This window comes from Spermophilus citellus (assembly GCF_964194105.1).
Source record: "Spermophilus citellus genome assembly, chromosome: X".
NCBI lineage: Eukaryota > Metazoa > Chordata > Mammalia > Rodentia > Sciuridae > Spermophilus > Spermophilus citellus.
Window position 1 is genome coordinate 40,751,967 of NC_138190.1, and position 17,381 is coordinate 40,769,347.

Sequence of the window (17,381 nt, forward strand, 5' to 3'; positions counted from 1 at the left end):
TTTCTCACACAAATAGTCACTCATTTACAGTCACCACTAAGAAGTTTCTTGAACACACAGTCACTATCTCTCCCCTCCCTTCTTACTTACGCCACTTATACACGCCCCCACAGTTCCTAATTGTAGCCTCTTACAGCCTTCCAGGAAGACTCAGATGCACACAGTATCACCATCTTCAGACACTGTCTCCCTCACCTCACCCCACATTTCTTCTCAAGGTGCTTCCACCACACTGAGTCCTTGGTTCACAGGCTTGAAAAAGGTCTTTCACAAAAAGTTGCCTATCTATGCACAAAACTGGTTCCTTAGATGCTGGCTCATCCACCCATTCAGCCACTTCTGATACATGCAGCCATTAATTCACAATGGCCACTAGGCTCTTGATAAGTCTCCCTCAATTATCCCCCCATGCCCTGTGCAGACATGTACACCATCATTTTCTTCATACAGTTGGCTTATCAGACACAGGCCCACACTACAGCCTCGCAAGTTTCTCATGCACATTGATCATGTGGTTGCTCGGTAGTTTCATTGGCTTGGTGTCAACTTCTCAGCTTTTACACAAACATGCAGTCTCTTATTTAGTTTTATGACATATTTCATAGACTCACACACTCTCAGACACTGCTCAGTTGTCAGGTTTTTCTCCCACAGTCGCTGGCTTCCAGTGTTTGCTATTGCTGGTCTCTCACACACAGTTTCTCTTTTCTCTCAGACAGTTTTGTGGTCTCTGGTATCACTGCAGTCCTTCAGTCTCACCAGAACCTGTGGAGAGGCTGTAGCCTTAATTGTAAACCAGCTGCCCCCAGTCTTAGGTTCACACACGCATGCACACAATTACAGCCTCTCAGATGATCCTGGAAACCACCACCCTCTGTTTCTGTCTTGACCACAGTCTCTATGAAACATTTTCACACACACATTCTCCTATCTTGGGTTTCTGGCCTCTTGGCTTCACAGCCACTGTCTCACACAATCAACTCTTGTGTGTGCACTCCTACAGCTTTAGCTGTCACTTGGACCTCACAGAGTTTCATATAAAAGCCATTTCTCAAACATCAAGTCGCCTGTTTACATACAGTGAGGTTTCTCATCTACATGTGGTCCCTGATGATCTTCACCACTACTTTCCTGCCCACATAGTCTCTCACATGTGGTTCTGTTCACTCTGACTTGCTCAGCATCAGCGTGTCCAACAGTGACCAATCTGCAGTTCCTGTTACCTTCTCCTGAACTGTATCTCATACATACCGTCATAGGTTCTTGTATAGTATCTTACTCATTCAGTCTCAAAGTGAGTTTCTGAAATGTAGCCACAATTGCTCTCATAGATATGCTGTCAAAAGTTTGTGGTCGCACATCTGCTTTCTCTCACATGCACGACACACTATCACAACTTTCCACAGTTTCTCTCGCCACACCCAGTGACCAACTGGCAGTCTCTATTACTATTTCTCTCACCACTAACCTCTGCCTCAACCTCATTGCCCTTCACACAAAGTCGTGCTTGTCACACTCAGCTTGTCCCAAAGATAATTGGAGAAAAAAAATGTCAGCAGCCTCCAGCAACACCTTTAAAAATATATATTTACAGGAACAATTCCCCATTCTCTGGGACTCTTAGAAAAAAAGGTCCATTTTGGGGAAGTAAAACAAACAGAGGAGACGAGTGTAGCACCGTCCCCGAATCACCAACCCCCAGATCCCCAGGCCTGGGTTGGGCTGGTGCTGAGAGGAGATGAGCTCAGGTGTCTTTTGAACCCACCCTCTCCAGCCTGGAATTGAGACAAGACAGGCTTTATGTCCCCTGTTCCTCCCTCCCAACTCCAGGGACACTTAAAGGGTCCTTTGTACCCGCCCGCAGGAAATTGGGGGGCTGGGAGGGAGGGAGCTGAAAATACGTTTGGTATCAAAAATAAACACTTGGGGGCAGCATGAAGATCACCCCCAAATCCCTTCCTTCCTTCCCACCCACCCACCCCATCAGATATAGGAAGAGATGCCTCCCTCTCCCCTATTGAAAAGCCCCATTTAAAAATAGATTATACTATCAAAATGGCAGGGGGTGAAAGACAGGGAGACTTGGAGTACTGGTTGGAGGGGTCCCCCAGACGGGGACCACCCCCGAAAAAAACCCTCCATTGGGAGGTAACAGGCAGGACCCCAGGGAGTTTGGCAGACAAAGGAATGGCTTCTCAGGGGAGAGAACAACAAAAGGGTGTTCCTCCCTGGCCACAATGTTGGTCGAATAAAGGACAAGCTGTCTGAGAGAAAGGTTGGGGAGGTGGAAATTCCTCTTTCCAGGGTGTGATCCTTTCTTGGTCAAGACTCCTAAACCATTAAAGCGGATAAATTCTTCCTGAACCCTTGGGATGGCCAGGAATAATAAAACAAAGCAAACTAGCTCTTCTACCCACACCCCAAAATGGAGACAGGGCTCCCTCATCTCCCCAAGGGCAGGCTGAGAAATAAATAAAGAAAGGTCCTTCTCAAGCCAGACCCTGACTGTCTTGTCTTAGGGAAAAAAGTAGGGAGATGGGGGAGATGTCTTAACCACCCCCCTAAAAGGGTTGGGCCAGGCTCCTCCCAGTGGCCTTCAAAAAATAAATAAATAAACCGCCCCTACCACTGAAGTAGGAGACGTGTAAGGGCGGCCACTGGGGGACTGACGAAGAAGAGAGAAGTTGTAGGTTTTCGGTGAAGGAGTTAGTGAGAGATCCTTCTTCCCAGGAATTCCCCACCCCACCACAACCAGAGCTTGAGTCTGTCAGTTGAACTATGTTTCTCCTTGAGATGGCTGGCTGGAGAGAAGTTCAGGGTCACAGATGGAGTGACCCCAGAAAGGGTTGGTGGTGGCGGTAGTCATGGCTTCTGGGGCCCTGGGGAGAGCACCACGGGGGTCGAGAGGCCATCCACGCTGATGGAAGGGATGTGCACCTGGGCGCTGCCACTGGACGGAAACTGGGAGCAGAAATAGGGAGAGGTCATGAACAGGGGCCATTCTAGCATCTCTTACCCTCTCCAAGATGGGGGGAGGGTGTTCTACCTGGAAGGAGAGCTTGGCTGGGCTTCGGGGTGCGATAGGACTCAGGGTGCTCCAGAAGTGAATGCTGGGGGGCAGCGAGCTGGGCGTCAGCAGCACCGGGGTCTGCAGGGAAAGGAATGGTCAGAGCTCAAGTGAGTAGAAGGTAGGTGAGGGAAAATGGAAGGAACCTGGTCTCAGCCCCACCATATATTTCCTACTCTGACTTTCATGGCCCCTCCTCAAAAGTTCAGACCCAGAATACAACTACTGAGGTCACATCCATGACATCTCTTCAACTCTCACACATCTACCCTCTCCCAACTCCTGAGAGCACACCTCCAATTGCTGAGAACTCACTAGACAAGACCATCCACCAGACTTTACATGCTGCTGTCAAACCTCAGAGTCACCATCCCAACAGTCCACCTTCCCACTCTTACTTCCCATCACAGGAAACTCAATAAGCAAATTCAATAAGTAAACTCAACAAGCAAAAAGCCCTACTCTGAAATCCCACAGACTCTGGGCCCCTCAGTCCCACCCACAAAGTCCCCAGAACTGCCTTTCTTTGATCAAGCTCTATTCCTCCAGCCCTTGCCTCAGCATAGCCAATTACACAGGAAGGCCTGACCCTCTTCCAAGACATCCTCCTTTACTTTCCTCTATTTCCTGTCAATCACGTGCCACAAGCCAATCCCATCCATCCTGGCTGCCATCCCTGCCCCTGCAGACACTCACCAACGTATGCGTAGGTAGCAGGGATGGCGTCAGTGCTGGCCCTGGTGCCTGCACACCAGAGCCAGTTCCTGATCCTGGAGTCCGTTCGGGTCCTGGTCCACCCAGCAGGCTTGGGCTGAGTGGAAGCTCCAAGTCCCGGGGCTTCCGGCCTTTTTGTGGCTGGGTGATTTCAGTGGTGGAGGCCGCAAGGCCACCCACCTGTGCTGTAGTTTCCATAACAACAGCGGGCATCCGGGCTGGCATGCCCTCTGCAGGAGGGACTTCGGGACCAGCCTGGGCAGCTTCTGGCACAAACCCCACCTCCCCTGAAGCTCCCAAGTCTTCCTTGGGCCCTTCCACTTTCACCTCTGGGGGCAGTGACCGGCCCAAACCTGGCTCCACATTCAGTTCTTCCGATTTCATGTTTGGGGCCTCAGGCGGAGTCAGGATGACCTGGGAGAGGAATGAGCACAAAGTGCATGCGGAAGGGTTGTTGGGGTAGAGTATCTGGGAATCAAGTATTCATTGAGTATCCTGGGAATCAAGATTTGGTAAAGGAGGCACATCATAGTAGGTTCTCTAACAGGTCATGGGACTTCTTTTTTTTTTTTTTTTTTGGTACTGGGGATTGAACTTAGGAATGCTCGACCACTGAGTCACATCCCCAGCCCTATTTTGTAATTTATTTAGAGACAGGGTCTGAATTGCTTAGCGCCTCAGCAACAGCACTTTGAACTTGTGATTCAGCCTCCTGAGCCACTGGGATTACAGACATGCGCTACAGCGCCTGGCCATGGGATTTCTTCATGGAAGTGGGGCAGAGGACCCAAGGTGAGACAACCTGATGGGGGTAGGACTCAAGAGGATACCACCCTCATTAGGAGAACAATGGTTCAAAAAAATTATTTTACAGAGTAGCAGCATCTTCCTCATTTGGAAATTCATTAAAATGCAAATTTTAGATGAACACATGGCACATGCCAGTAATACCAGCAACTCAGGAGGCTGAGGCAGGAGGATGGCAAGTTAGCTGCTAGCCTCAGCTACTCAGTAAGACCCTCACTAACTTAGTTGAGACTCCGTCTCAAAATAAAAAAAAAAACATAAAAAAGGCACTGGGGATGTAGCTCAGTGGTAGAGCGTCCCTAGGGTCAATCCCTAGTACCAAAAAATAAAACAAATTAAAGAAAAAGAGAAAATTCCAGGACTTCTTCCCAGGCCCACATCAATCAGAAATTCTGGGTGTTGATCCATTGTGGATCTGTGGCTTAATAAGTCATCCAGGTGAGCACTGAAGGCGGGGAAGCAGTGCACTAAACCAATGATACAACTGAGCACCTACAACATGTTGGGTAACTAATTATTGCACACTTGTTCTCCCCTTCCCTTTTTAGGATCTGTACAGCTCTTCTCCCCATCTTTTTCTCCAGAGCACTTCTGTGTCACTCCTTCCACCATTATGCCCTTTAACAGGACTTCTATGTCTCTTCCACTACCAGCCCTGCCTCTCATTTCAGACCTGTGCATCCATCCTCTTTGTCTCCCTGGCCCTTACTTCATTTCCATATTCCAGGACTTACCTGCAGAGGCAGGCCAGCCTCTTCTGCATCCAGACAAGCCTCCAAGGGGTTTGGACTGGTGCTCCTGCTCCCTGAGGGAGGTGCTGCTGCTCCTGCAGGGGTGGTGTTGGGAAGCACCGAGGCTGGCCGAGGATGAGGGGGTGGCTGTGGCTGCAGGGACTGGATGGTGAAGGTGGAGTAGAGGCCGGAGCGCATGTACTCATTCCGGCTGCTGCGTGCCAGACCGCCTGGGCCTGCTATTCCTGCACCCTTGGGTGTGCCTGGCTTTCCAGAGGCAGTGTCCCCGGGGGCAGCATGTACAGCAGCAGGGGCCACATTTGCCACAGCAGAGGCTACAGATACCTCGGCCTGGGGCAGGCAGTCCTCTGTGGAGCACCTTGCAACCTCGGGGTAGGACACAAACTTGTAGACAAACTTCTGGCCACTCACTTTGCGGATGATATTCTGGGAAGGGAGGAGATAGAACCGAGGACTTTAGAAAAAAGGGTTAGGGTGCAGGGAAGGTGTGAGAGATGTTACTGTTCTCTTGGCCTCCTCCTCACTTGCTCCCATTTTTTTTTTTTTTTTTTGGTACTGAGTATTGAATCCAGGGGTGTTTGTCACTGAGCTACATGGCTGATCCTTTATTTATTTTTTTTCTTTTGAGACAGGCTCTCAATAAGTTGCTAGGGATCTTGATAAACTGCTGAGGCTGGCCTCAAACTTGTGATCCTCCTGCCTCAGCCTCCTGAATTGCTGGGATTATAGGCATGTGTGTACCACCACAGCTGGTTGTCATACTTGTTCCCAATTTGCTCATCCCTGCCTCAATATGTGGGCTTCTTCCTTTGATATCCTTTCCCAGATTTCCCTCTCTGGATCCTTCCCCAGATTCTCCTCCTTTTCAATTTCCCCTTCCACAATTCTTTCTTTATTCTCCTTCCATCCCTCTTCCTCCAAGTCTCCCTGTCACTCTTCTTCTCTACCTGTCCAACTCCCCTACCCCCACTGGCTCCATTTCACAGTGGGATTCACTTAGGGGAAAAGATGAGAACCACGTGTTCCTCCTGGCTCCAAGAACCACTGGATAATAGGGTTGGGTATTGGGGCTATCTGCCAGGACACAGTTTTTGAAACTTGCTTGTGCAATAAGACATGAAACTGACTACTGACATAAATGTTGGAAGAGACTAAATTAGTGTTGATGAATGTAGGTAATAAATTATTGATAGGATTATTTAAAGCTATAGACATAGGGCTGGGGTTGTGGCTCAGTGGTACAGCACTTGCCTAGCATGTGTGAGGCCCTGGGTTTGATCCTTAGCACCACATAAAAATAAATAAATAAAATAAAGGTATATAAAAAAAAGAGCTATATACACAGATAAGGAACAGGACAAGGTCACTACAGAGGATAGGGTGAAGCCTCATTATGAATTCTGTGATGGGGATTTAAGCTAAAGAATAAGAAAATGAAGTAACTGATAAGCAATTAGATGAGAACATTGAGATATTGGTATAAATACTGGGAGGAAGTTCTCAAGGCTGACTGGGATAGGTCTCTAAGCATGTTTGGGGGTATTTGGGGACATATCTGGTCTGGAATGTCTCAGGGATGTTCTGGTGGTCTCAGAACTGGAATAGAATGAGGTAGTCTCTTAATATTGTTTTGAAAGTTTGAGCAAGAGGAATACGATATAAAATGGAAGAAATGCCAAAAATTATTAAGGGTGTGAAGCCCAGGTCTACAGCTGTTGTGGGGAGCACACGGAATTTGGATGAACTAGTGCTTTCTGGGGAGGTCTTAATGTTACTCAGGTATTTAACAGGGTGGGGCTGTATTTCTCAGGAGAGAAAGGAAAAGGGATTTTATTAATATTCTTTTGAAAGTTTCACTTACGTATGGAAATAAGATGAAATAACTAGTACAAATATTGTGAGGAGGGGAAATCCAGCACTGGTCTTGGCGCCTGAGAACACCAGACGAGGAAAACTTAAAAATGCAGCTATAGGAATAGGATAATAGAATGTAAAAACTGATACAAATTTTGGGGTGGATCAATGCTGCTCTGGGAATCTAAGAGTATGGAGTGTGGAGCTGACATTATACCTGTTGTTCTGGAGGTTTTAGATAAAGGAATAGAGAAGAAAGAAAAATAACTGACAAAATTAAAATATATTGGGAGTTCCACAGAATGAAGAAAGGTTAGTGTAATACTTTCAGTGTGTTTTTTTCTCCAGTATTGGGGATTGAACCCAGGGGCACTCTACCTCCAAACTATATCCCCAGCCCACCTTTCCCCTTTATTTTTAAAATTTCCAGAGAGGGGTTGGGGTTGTGTCTCAGTGGTAGAGCACTCGCCTAGCATATGCGAGGTGCTGGGTTCGATCCTCAGCACCATATAAAAATAAATAAATAAAAATAAAGGTACTGTGTCCAATTACAACTAAAAAAGAAATTGAGAGACAGTACCACTCATTCTCCCAGGCTGGCCTTGAACTTCTGATCCTCTTGCCTTATCCTCCCATGTAGCTAGGATTACAGGCATATGCCACTATGCCCAGCCTGTCAGGATAATTTTGATTCTAGGAATAAGATTATGATATATTCTGGAGTAAGAGAAGATTATGAAATAACTAAGGAAGCCCAGCACTGGTCCAGGAGTTTCAATGACATAATAAGGACTGGTCATAATTGTGTTTTCCCAGTTTGGGCAATAAGAACAAGGCACAAAAACAAAATGTCAGGCAGGGCATGGTGGGACAGTTTTGCGTTGGGGATCTCAAGAGAGTAGGGCGAGGAGGAGTCAGTACTGATATTGCTATAAAAGTTTTAGGCAGGGGCTGGGGATGTGGCTCAAGTGGTAGTGCGCTCGCCTGGCATGCGTGCGGCCCTGGGTTCGATCCTCAGCACCACATACAAACAAAGATGTTGTGTCCGCCGAAAACTAAAACAAATAAATATTAAAAATTCTCTCTCTAAAAAAAAAATAACTGAGATAAATGTTCGGGGCCCTAGCCTTCGTCTGAGGATACAAGAGGAGGGGATGAGAAATGATATTTTAATATTCTTTTCAAAGTTATTGCTATAGCAACTGATACAAGAAAATTAAATTTGTTATAAATTTTAGTGGGTCCCTGCCCTGGTCTCATAGTGCATACCTTGTCATAGTAGTACCGCAAGGCCCGGCTGAGCTTGTCATAATTCATGTTGGTCTTGTTCTTGCGCAGCCCCCACAGCCGGGCCACCTCCTCTGCGTCCACCAGCTTGAACTCACCACCATCCCGTGAAGTCCAGGAGATGATGTGGCCATTGCCTTGCTCTCTCAAAAGCTGCAGCAGAAACTGCCACAGCGTCACAGATGGGTCCATCGCTGGGGAAGCGCTCACGCCATCCCAGAGGTACCTGGAGGACAAATAGCTCAGAGCTGAGAGGCTGTATACAGAGAAGGGGGTACAGGACAGGAAGAGAATTCCTTCCTTATTGTCTTGTCTCTACCTGTCCCCAAACCCCATCACCCTTCCCTAAATATCCTCAAATGTCTAAGCTCCCCAGTCTAGCTTTGGATGCCTCCTGTAACAGAATGAGAATTTTGGAGGATGGTATAAATGTATTTTATATGTAGGATAAATGCAAATCTTTGGGGGTCAGAAGGAAGACCATGTTTGGCAGAAAAATGCCACTTGGGCCCCAAAGATGTCCATATCTGATTCCCTAGAAGCTGTATGTTATGCTACATAGCAAAAAGGAACTCTGATATGAAATTAAAGTTAGAGATCTTAAGATAGGGAGATTATTATGGTTTATTTGAATGAGCTCAATTTAATTATATGAGTAGAAGGAAGCAGAAAGAGAACTCAGAAATGGTATGCCATCTCTTGGGATGGAGAGATCTCAAGTGTGAGTGGGATTCAACCTGCCATTTTGACTCTGAAAATGGAGGAAGGGGGCTCCCAGCCAAGGAATGTGGGCAGCCAGCCTCTTAAAGCTGAAACAGCCCTTAGCTGACAGCCAGTAAGGAAACAGGGACTTCCATTCCTACAACTTGAGGAATAGAATTCTGCAAACAACCTGAATGAATAGGAAATAATTCTCTCTCCTATTGCCTCCAGAACGGACCACAGTCCTACTCACACCTTGATTTTAGCCTGGTGAGACCAGTGTTAAATTTCTGACCTACAGAACTTGAGATAATAAAAACACTGTTTTAAGTAGCTAAGTTTACAGTAGGACTAGAAAACCAGTACAATCCCCCTCACTTGACCCCCAACATCCGTACTTTCTACCATATAGATGTCACGCTTTTCAGGAGGTACCTTTTACCAGTCCCTGCAAATACTGTTCATGCATGTGGGGATCCCTTCCTCTGCTTAGCAGTCTTCCTCATTTTTAAAGTCTTAGCGTAAAGGTATTTTCCTTTATGAAGACATCCTGAAACTGAATGCCCACTCTCCTCTGTTGTTTTATCCCCTAGTCTTCTGACCTGTGACTATTCTTGTATATTTTCTGTTTTTGTTGGTACTGGGGAATGATTCCAGGGTCCTGTGCATGATAAACACACAATGTACCCCCAGCAGTTCTCCTTCTTGATTATAGCAGTAACTAACATTGACTGACTGCTTAGTACATGCCAGGCACTGCTCTAACAGACAGGCAATGTGGCCTACTGGACAATCACCCAGGCTCCAGCCAGACTAGTCAGGGTCCAGATGCTGGGTCTGCAACTTATTAGCTGTGTGACCCTTGGCCTATTCTGTAACTTTTTTGTACTTCAAATTTTCTCACTGATCAAATAGGGATAATGACATGCCAACCCCTAAAATAGGAGTAATTATTAACTATTGTGTAGATTAAATATAATATGCTTGGGGTATGCCAAATGTTAAATATTTGTTTCTTATTTATTCATAATTCCTTATCCACTATCTTTAATTCAAAAAGCTCTAAAAACAGAAAGCTTCTTTGTAAGTCTTTTGACAGCAAAACCTGATTTAAAACAAAACAAGGCCCTTTCTGGTCTTTATCAATCCTTACTCAGTGTGAATGTTCATACATTCTGCTGCAGAAATATGAACGCAGCTGATGACAGAGCTTGCTGAGGGTGTTATGTAACATATCATATGTGCACCATGTTACCTTTCTCAAATCTGAAAAATTCGCAGTTCTGAAATACACCTGGCCCCAGGGGTTTTGCATAAGGGAATGTAGACCTATATTGTTATTTTTATACGCATTGACTCATTTATCCCTCATCACAACACTGGAAAGTAGCTATCCTGATTATCGCTAATTTATAGATGAGGCAGCTGAGGCACAAGATGTCTACGTGACTTCCACAGGCCACCCAGCTGTAAGTGGCAGAGTCAGCCATTTGGACCCAGGCAGTTGGGTTCCAGTGATCTAAGCTTTTAACCATCAGGCTAAACTTCCCCTCACACTGACTACTACCTTTCAGTATGTCCCTCAGACAACAGGCTCCTCCCTGTCACTCCATCACTGCTCTTTCTTGACAAAAAATTGAAAATAAACACGAGCCTCCTGTTTTCCAAGGGAATGAACTTTAATCAATCAACGGTCCAACTGCCCGGGATGGTTGGATTAAGAATAAACCTAAATCGGAAGGTTTCAAAGAGCCTCCATCTATTATTTACAGCTTCATTCTTTAATCTGCAACAAAATATACAATGTGATCCTCTTACACCTGAGCTAGTTTGAAGTTCATTCAGTTCACAAAGTCTTAGGCAAGTGTCACAAAGGCCTGAGTGCCAGATTAGAGACCTCACTGAGTTTATCTCGAAGGCTGCTTGTTTCAGAAGCCCAGAAAGTTCAGGGTGCCCCCTGGTGGTGAAGACAGGCAATTGTGCCAGTTCCTCTGTGCTGGCAGAACCTATAGCAGCTAAGTGAAATCTGACAGTCTTAACAGCACGCAGGACTGAGTTTTGCTTATTATCATTTCTCCCACCCAACCCCTAATAAGATTTCTAGTAGGGCTGGGGTTGCAGCTCAGTGATGGAGCACTTACCTCGTATGTGTGAGGCCCTGGGTTCCCTCCCCAGCACTGCAAAACAACCAGGAGTTCTAGTAATCTGCCTCACCCAGATGGGTTTACTTTTCTTCATCTCATTCATTTAGCAAGCATATACTGAGTGCCTACTATGGGCCATGGATGTCAGCTCCAGTGGGATTCACATTTTAGTGGGGAAGACAAAAGAAGAAATAAGGCAAATAAGTATAGAATGGTATATGGTGATAAGGGCTATGGTGGGAAACATCAGGCAGGAAAGGAGCTGTTATTTTTTCCAAGGACAGTCAGAGAAGACAGGGCACTGAGGAGGTGGCTGGCACCTGAGCAAAGACAAAAAGGAGGTAAGAGTGGGGCTTGTATATAAATGGGAGCAGCCAGGGTGGAAGACTGAAACTGGAGTGCAGGACAGGCTAGAGAGAAATGAAGCCAGTTCAGTGGAAGGGCATGAGGTCAAGGGAGGCAGTATGAAATGAGAACAGAAGGGTGCTGGGGGCCAGACTGAGTGAGGCTTTTTTGGGCACTGTCAGGACTTGGTTTCTGGGTGAGACAGGAGCCAGGAGAGGGTTGAATAGAAGTGTTGACAGGCTGTGACTTGGATTTTAACAGGATCTCTCTTGCTGTTTTGAAGACAACAGACCATGAGTAAAGGGGCTACTGCAATAGTCCAAGCAGAGACAATGGTGGTGGCAGTCGAAGTGCTGAGAAGTGGCAGGGTTCTGGCTAAAATCTGAAGACAGCAAACAGATGTGCTGACAAGTAGCATGGGATGGGGGTGGGGGTGAGAGAGAGAGAGGAGTCAAGGGTGACTCTTGGTTTGTGACCTGATCACCAGGGAGGATAGCATCATAATCAACTAAGATGGGAGCACTGTGTGGGGGGGTAATATTTTTCTTTTTTTGGTACTGTGGTGCCTAATCATTGAGTCACATCCCCAGCCCTTTTTAAATATTTTATTTAGAGACAGGGTCTTGCTAAGCTGCTCAGGCCTCACCATTACTGAGGCTGGCTTTGAACTTGAGATCCTCCTGCCTCAGCCTCCAAAGCCACTGGGATTACAGGAGTGTACCACCACACCCAGTGAGATAAGTTTTGAGGGAAGAGCAGAAGTCTCGTTTTGAAGTTTCAGAAGCCCATTAGACACCTATGTGTGTGCTATAAATACTAATTTAAAAATGCAAACCAGTCATACTGCCCTTACTGTGCAATGCACTGCTTTAATCATTTGATTTATTTAGTCTTCAAAACACTAAAGGGTAGATATTATTATTTCCTCCATTTTCCAGATGAGGCAATGGAGGTACAGAGAAGATAAGTAAATTGCCCCAAGTCGCACAGCTGGAATGTGGCAGAGCCTGGATTCAAACCCAGGTGGACTGGCTCCAGCAAGCAACTCTAGCCACCCTTCACCCTCATTTCCCCTGAAGAGAAACACAGAAGGGTAGGATCCTAGAGGGTAACAAGGATGCTGTCCTACATAGAGTGAGCAGGGAGGGCTTCCTTGAGGAAGGGAGGTAGCAAGCCATGCTGACATCTGTAGGAAAGGTACTTGCAACAGAGGGACAGTGTGTACAAAGGCTCCAAGGTGGCCACAGTTCTCAGGAGCGTTCTCCCTGCCAGGGGAGCCATTCCTTCCACTGATGAACTCTTCATGACACAATCATCATGTTCCAGGACCTAGCAGGCAGAATTCATTCTTCTTCTAAATGAACCAATACATCAAATAACCTGGCTACTCTTGCAAATCTCCTCTGTGGATAACAGTCTCATGTTCCTCTGCCCTGTTCTGTCCGTGTGGCTTTGAGCAAGCACTCAGCCTCTCTGTACCTGGTTGCTCATCTGTAAAATGGGGATATTTTACTCACAGAGTTAAATATTCTCAAAAAAATCATCTACCTCAAGGGCTTTTATGAGGGTTAAATGTTAATATCACGAAGGGCTTAAAAACATGTCTCTGGTACATGGCAGACACTCAAAAATGTAAATCATTAGTGTGTCAGCATCTCCCCGCCTCCCCCCCCCCCCAATCCTACATATCAACGTGGCCTATACCACTACAGACCATCTGGCTGCCCTCACCTCTGTGACTTCAGCTTCTATTCCTCCCCCCACTCTTCTACAGCCATAATGGCTTCCTTGATGTTCTTTCTATATGGCAGGCAAAATTCCACCTCAGAGCTTTTGCAATGGCTCTTCCCTAATTTCCCTGATATGGTTCCCTCCCTAATTTCTTTCAGGCCTCAATTCAACATTTATCTTTCCAAGTGTGGTCTTGCCCTGTGCCAAAGATTTCAACCATTTCAAAACTCTATTCCTATCTGCCATAATTTTTCTACTTAGCACCTGTTTAACATACTATCTCATTTTTACTTATTTTGTTTATATAATCTGGCTCCCTCTCTTTTAATAATAAATGTTCAAAAAGGGCAGGAATTTCTGCCTATTTTGTTTCCCCCACATCTCAAGCACTTGGAAGAATGCCTGGTATTCAGTACCAGGTGCTCAGTAAATATTTGAACAGTCCCCAACTTTAGTGTGTGTGTGTGTGTGTGTTTGTGTATGTGTGGATTGGAGATTGAACCCAGGGCCTTGCACATGTTAGGCAAACACACTATCACTGAGCTATATCCTCAGTCTCCCAATGAGCTATATTCCCAGCCCTTTTTAAGAATTTTGTTTTGAGACATGGTCTCACTAAGTCGTCCAGGCTGACCTTGACTTTGTGATCCTCTTGCCTCGACCTCCCAAATTACTGAGATTACAAGCATGTAGCTGGGATTATAGGCTTGCACCACCATGCCTGGTTCCCTGGCTTTAACTAACATCTTAATTAGCTACATATCCTTTCTTCTCCATCTGCTCCACATGCTGATGTCTGAATGATAATATTTCTCTATTTATTCACGTAACAAATCTATCTTGAGTACCTACTGTATACCAGGTACATTTTTTAGGTATGGAAGACAGAGTAGTGAATAAGCAAATAAAACCTCTCAGTCCTCACAGGACTCCCATTCTAATGAGGATAGATAGACAATATACAAACTGCAGTATGTCAGACAGTGATAGAGGGCAAAGGGACAAAGCAGGGCAGGGGCCACAGTCCTGCTGGGTGTGAAGGATCGGATGGTCAGGGAGATGTTCACTTTATTTTTACATAAACAGCATGCTTAGAAACATTTTTTATATGTGTGCCTTTATATAGTGTATTTCAAGCACCACAGTGTGACAAACACATGCTTTACTGAAATAACACTACCCAGATGCAATGAAATGAAGTCTCTTAGAAACATCTTTTCTATCTGTGCCTTTATAAAGCATATTACATACACTTCTGTGAACACATGCTTTTGATAAAATAACATTTGCCTTATTCACAAATCAACTGATATTCGTGGAAATACCATACGTGTGTCTTTACATAGTATGTTCCCTGCACCACAGTGTGGTGAACACATTCTTTCGAGGTTGGCAACAGAACAGCACCCTGGATGCAAATGTGTTGGGGCAGAAAGAACAGCCAATGCAAAGGTCCTGAGGCTGATTGTTCCTGCTGGTTTAAGGAACAGTGACGGGGAAGCATACATGGCTGGTGCAGTTACAGGACAGGGAGGTGATGGGGGCAAAGCTGAAGAGATGACTTGTTTTAGTAACTCACAGGTATTCTTTTTTTTTTTTTGGGGGGGGGTGCCAGGGATGGAACCCAGAGGCATTCAACAACCGAGCCACACCCCCAGCCCTATTTTTATTTTATTTAGAGACAGATTTCACTGAATTGCTTAGCACCTTACTGTTGATGAGGCTGGCTTTGAACTTGAAATCCTCCTGCCTCAGTCTCCGGAGCCAGTGGGATTACAGGTGTGTGCACCGGGCTTCTTTCTTTCTTTCTTTGTTTTCTTTCTTTCTTTCTTTCTTTTTTTTTTTTTGTACTAGGGATTCAACCTAGAGTCACTTAATCACTGAGCCACATCCCCAGTCCTTTATTTTATTTTTTATTTTGAGACAGGATCTTACTAAGTGGCTGAGGGCCTTCCTAAATTGCTGAGGCTGGCTTTTTGAACTGGCAATCTTCCTGCCTCAGCCTCCTGGGCCACTGGGATTACAGGCATGTGCCACCATGCCCAGAACAGGTATTCTTTCTTTACATGACTCTCCTGTTTTAGAAATAAGGAAACAGGTGCAAGGAAAAAGTGGTTAAGTCATTTATCTAAGGTCACACTGTTGCTGGTATTGGGGGTGGGTGGGTGCTGAGACCAGGTGTGAAACAGAAACAGCTCCGAGGGCACAGGGAACAGTGAAAACAAAAACATGGAGATGGAAACTAATGCAGGGCTTCTTGTGGGATGGGATTAGATGAGAGGCGAACCTCAAACTACATCCTGTACCCTGAGTACTTATTGGAACACCTTTAAAAAATATTTTAATTGTAGATGGACATACTTTATTTTATTTATTTTTATGTGGTTCTGAGGATCGAACCCAGTGCTAGGTAAGCACTCTACCACTGAGCCACAACCACAGCCCCTGAAATACTTTTGAGTAAGGTACTTAACCTCTCTGTGTTCCAGTTTTCTCAGTACCTATCTCACAGGGCAGTGATGAGGATTAAATGAGTTTGTGAATATAAAGCACTTTGCCTGGTACATAGCAGGTACTCAATGAACATTAAGCTCCTATTGGCATTATCATCAATATCACTAATGTATCCACAGTGAGGAAGGATGTCTTGGTGGTTAACAGTGTCTATGAGGGAGTGCAATATACGCTAAAAAGCTCTGGGTTCAACAAGTACTCAGGCTTATCTACTAAGAGGTAAAGGACAGGGAGGATCACAGACTGATCCAGCACAAGGAATGAGAAGAGAAATAAAAATCTACAGGCTGACCCTCTTGAAGGAGAAATTAAAAGAACTGGGAAGATATGGAGAGTTTGTGTGAATGAAAACATAGGGTTTACAGGAAATCCAATGAACATATTCACTACAAAGGGAGGGGGACGTGGTTAATCTTTTGGGAAGGAAGGAAACAGAAAAGTTCACTGACTCCTATACAACAGTGGAGGAAAGGAAAAGACATCACACAGTGATTAAAAGGAGAGACGGACAGGGCATAGACTGGGCTACTGATCCACTATTAAAAAGAAGAGAGAAGCCCAATAACTGGAGTCTACAAATAAAGGAGGAGCAATGGACTGATAGTTAGGGCAATGGTCTGATAACTAGGGAGATGTGAGTATAAGGATGCAGACTGATCGACTATAAAATTAGGGATTTGGATAAAGCCATGGACTGATGAACTGGGGGTTGGAGGAACCAGGAATATAAGGTCAGATGGAAAGAGGGGTGTGTGTGTGTATGGGGTATGGCACCAGGGACTGATTTGCTATAAGGACAGGAGAGATGGAATAAACAGGGCCACAGACAGAACCCCTGAAAAGTTAAGGCTAAGAGAAATACACTTAGACGCCATCTACTATTAAGGGGGTTCAACAAGCCACAGACTGGTTCCCAGTAAGTGGGGGGTGGGGGGGGTAAGAGCATGGACGAGTCCACTGTAAGTTGGGATGGGGAGAAACATAAGCACGCGGACTGAGCCATTATACTAGCAGGAGAGGGCGTCTAGGCCACAGTCAGATCCACTATAAGGGGGCAATGCCACGCATAGGTCCACCAGCCTTGGTGGTAGGGGAGTCGAACACCAGTAGGCCACCGGCCAAGCCACATCCTCCGCGCGGGGGCGGGAAGGATACGTGGGGTCACGGACTGGGCCCTCCACCCTCCAGGCCCAGGGCTCACCTGTGCGTGGTGCGGCGGCGTTGTTAGCAGCTCCGGGGGGCGGGGGCTCCATACGCGGCCCCACCGCCCCCCAGGCCCGGGATCTGAGGCGGCGGCGGCGGTGGCGGCGGCAGCGGCGGTGGCGGCAGCACCTAGAAGCCGCCCCTGCCTTTCCCCACGGCTCAAGTGGGCCCATGGGGGGAGGAGACAGGCGTCCCGCCGCTCGCTGATTGGCCAAAGAGCCACAGCTCTACTGCACAGCTTCTTTGCTTGGAGAGGCGGGC

The 17,381-nt window shown here is 46.2% G+C and overlaps 1 protein-coding gene across 1 annotated transcript; it reads right to left on the bottom strand.

Annotated features, from left to right (window-relative positions):
• Positions 1-1,567: 1,567 nt before the first annotated feature.
• Positions 1,568-17,304, bottom strand: ELK1 (ETS transcription factor ELK1). Its single transcript, XM_081277806.1, has 6 exons — positions 17,119-17,304; positions 8,464-8,707; positions 5,323-5,766; positions 3,764-4,195; positions 3,047-3,148; positions 1,568-2,961 (listed from the first exon to the last, which is right to left on the bottom strand). Exons 2-6 carry the CDS (start codon positions 8,671-8,673, stop codon positions 2,863-2,865), a joined length of 1,287 nt encoding a protein of 428 aa, XP_081133932.1. The 5' UTR covers positions 8,674-8,707; positions 17,119-17,304; the 3' UTR covers positions 1,568-2,862.
• Positions 17,305-17,381: the final 77 nt, after the last annotated feature.

What these genes read in the sequence shown, in the direction of transcription:
- ELK1 (XM_081277806.1), bottom strand. Translation starts at nt 8,673, where the DNA reads ATGGACCCATCTGTGACGCTGTGGCAGTTTCTGCTGCAGCTTTTGAGA. An exon ending in TGCGGTACTACTATGACAAG is followed by an intron (nt 5,767 to 8,463) that starts GTATGCACTATG and finishes CTCCCTTCCCAG; the next exon opens with AATATCATCCGCAAAGTGAG. An exon ending in AGGCTGGCCTGCCTCTGCAG is followed by an intron (nt 4,196 to 5,322) that starts GTAAGTCCTGGA and finishes TTCCTCTCCCAG; the next exon opens with GTCATCCTGACTCCGCCTGA.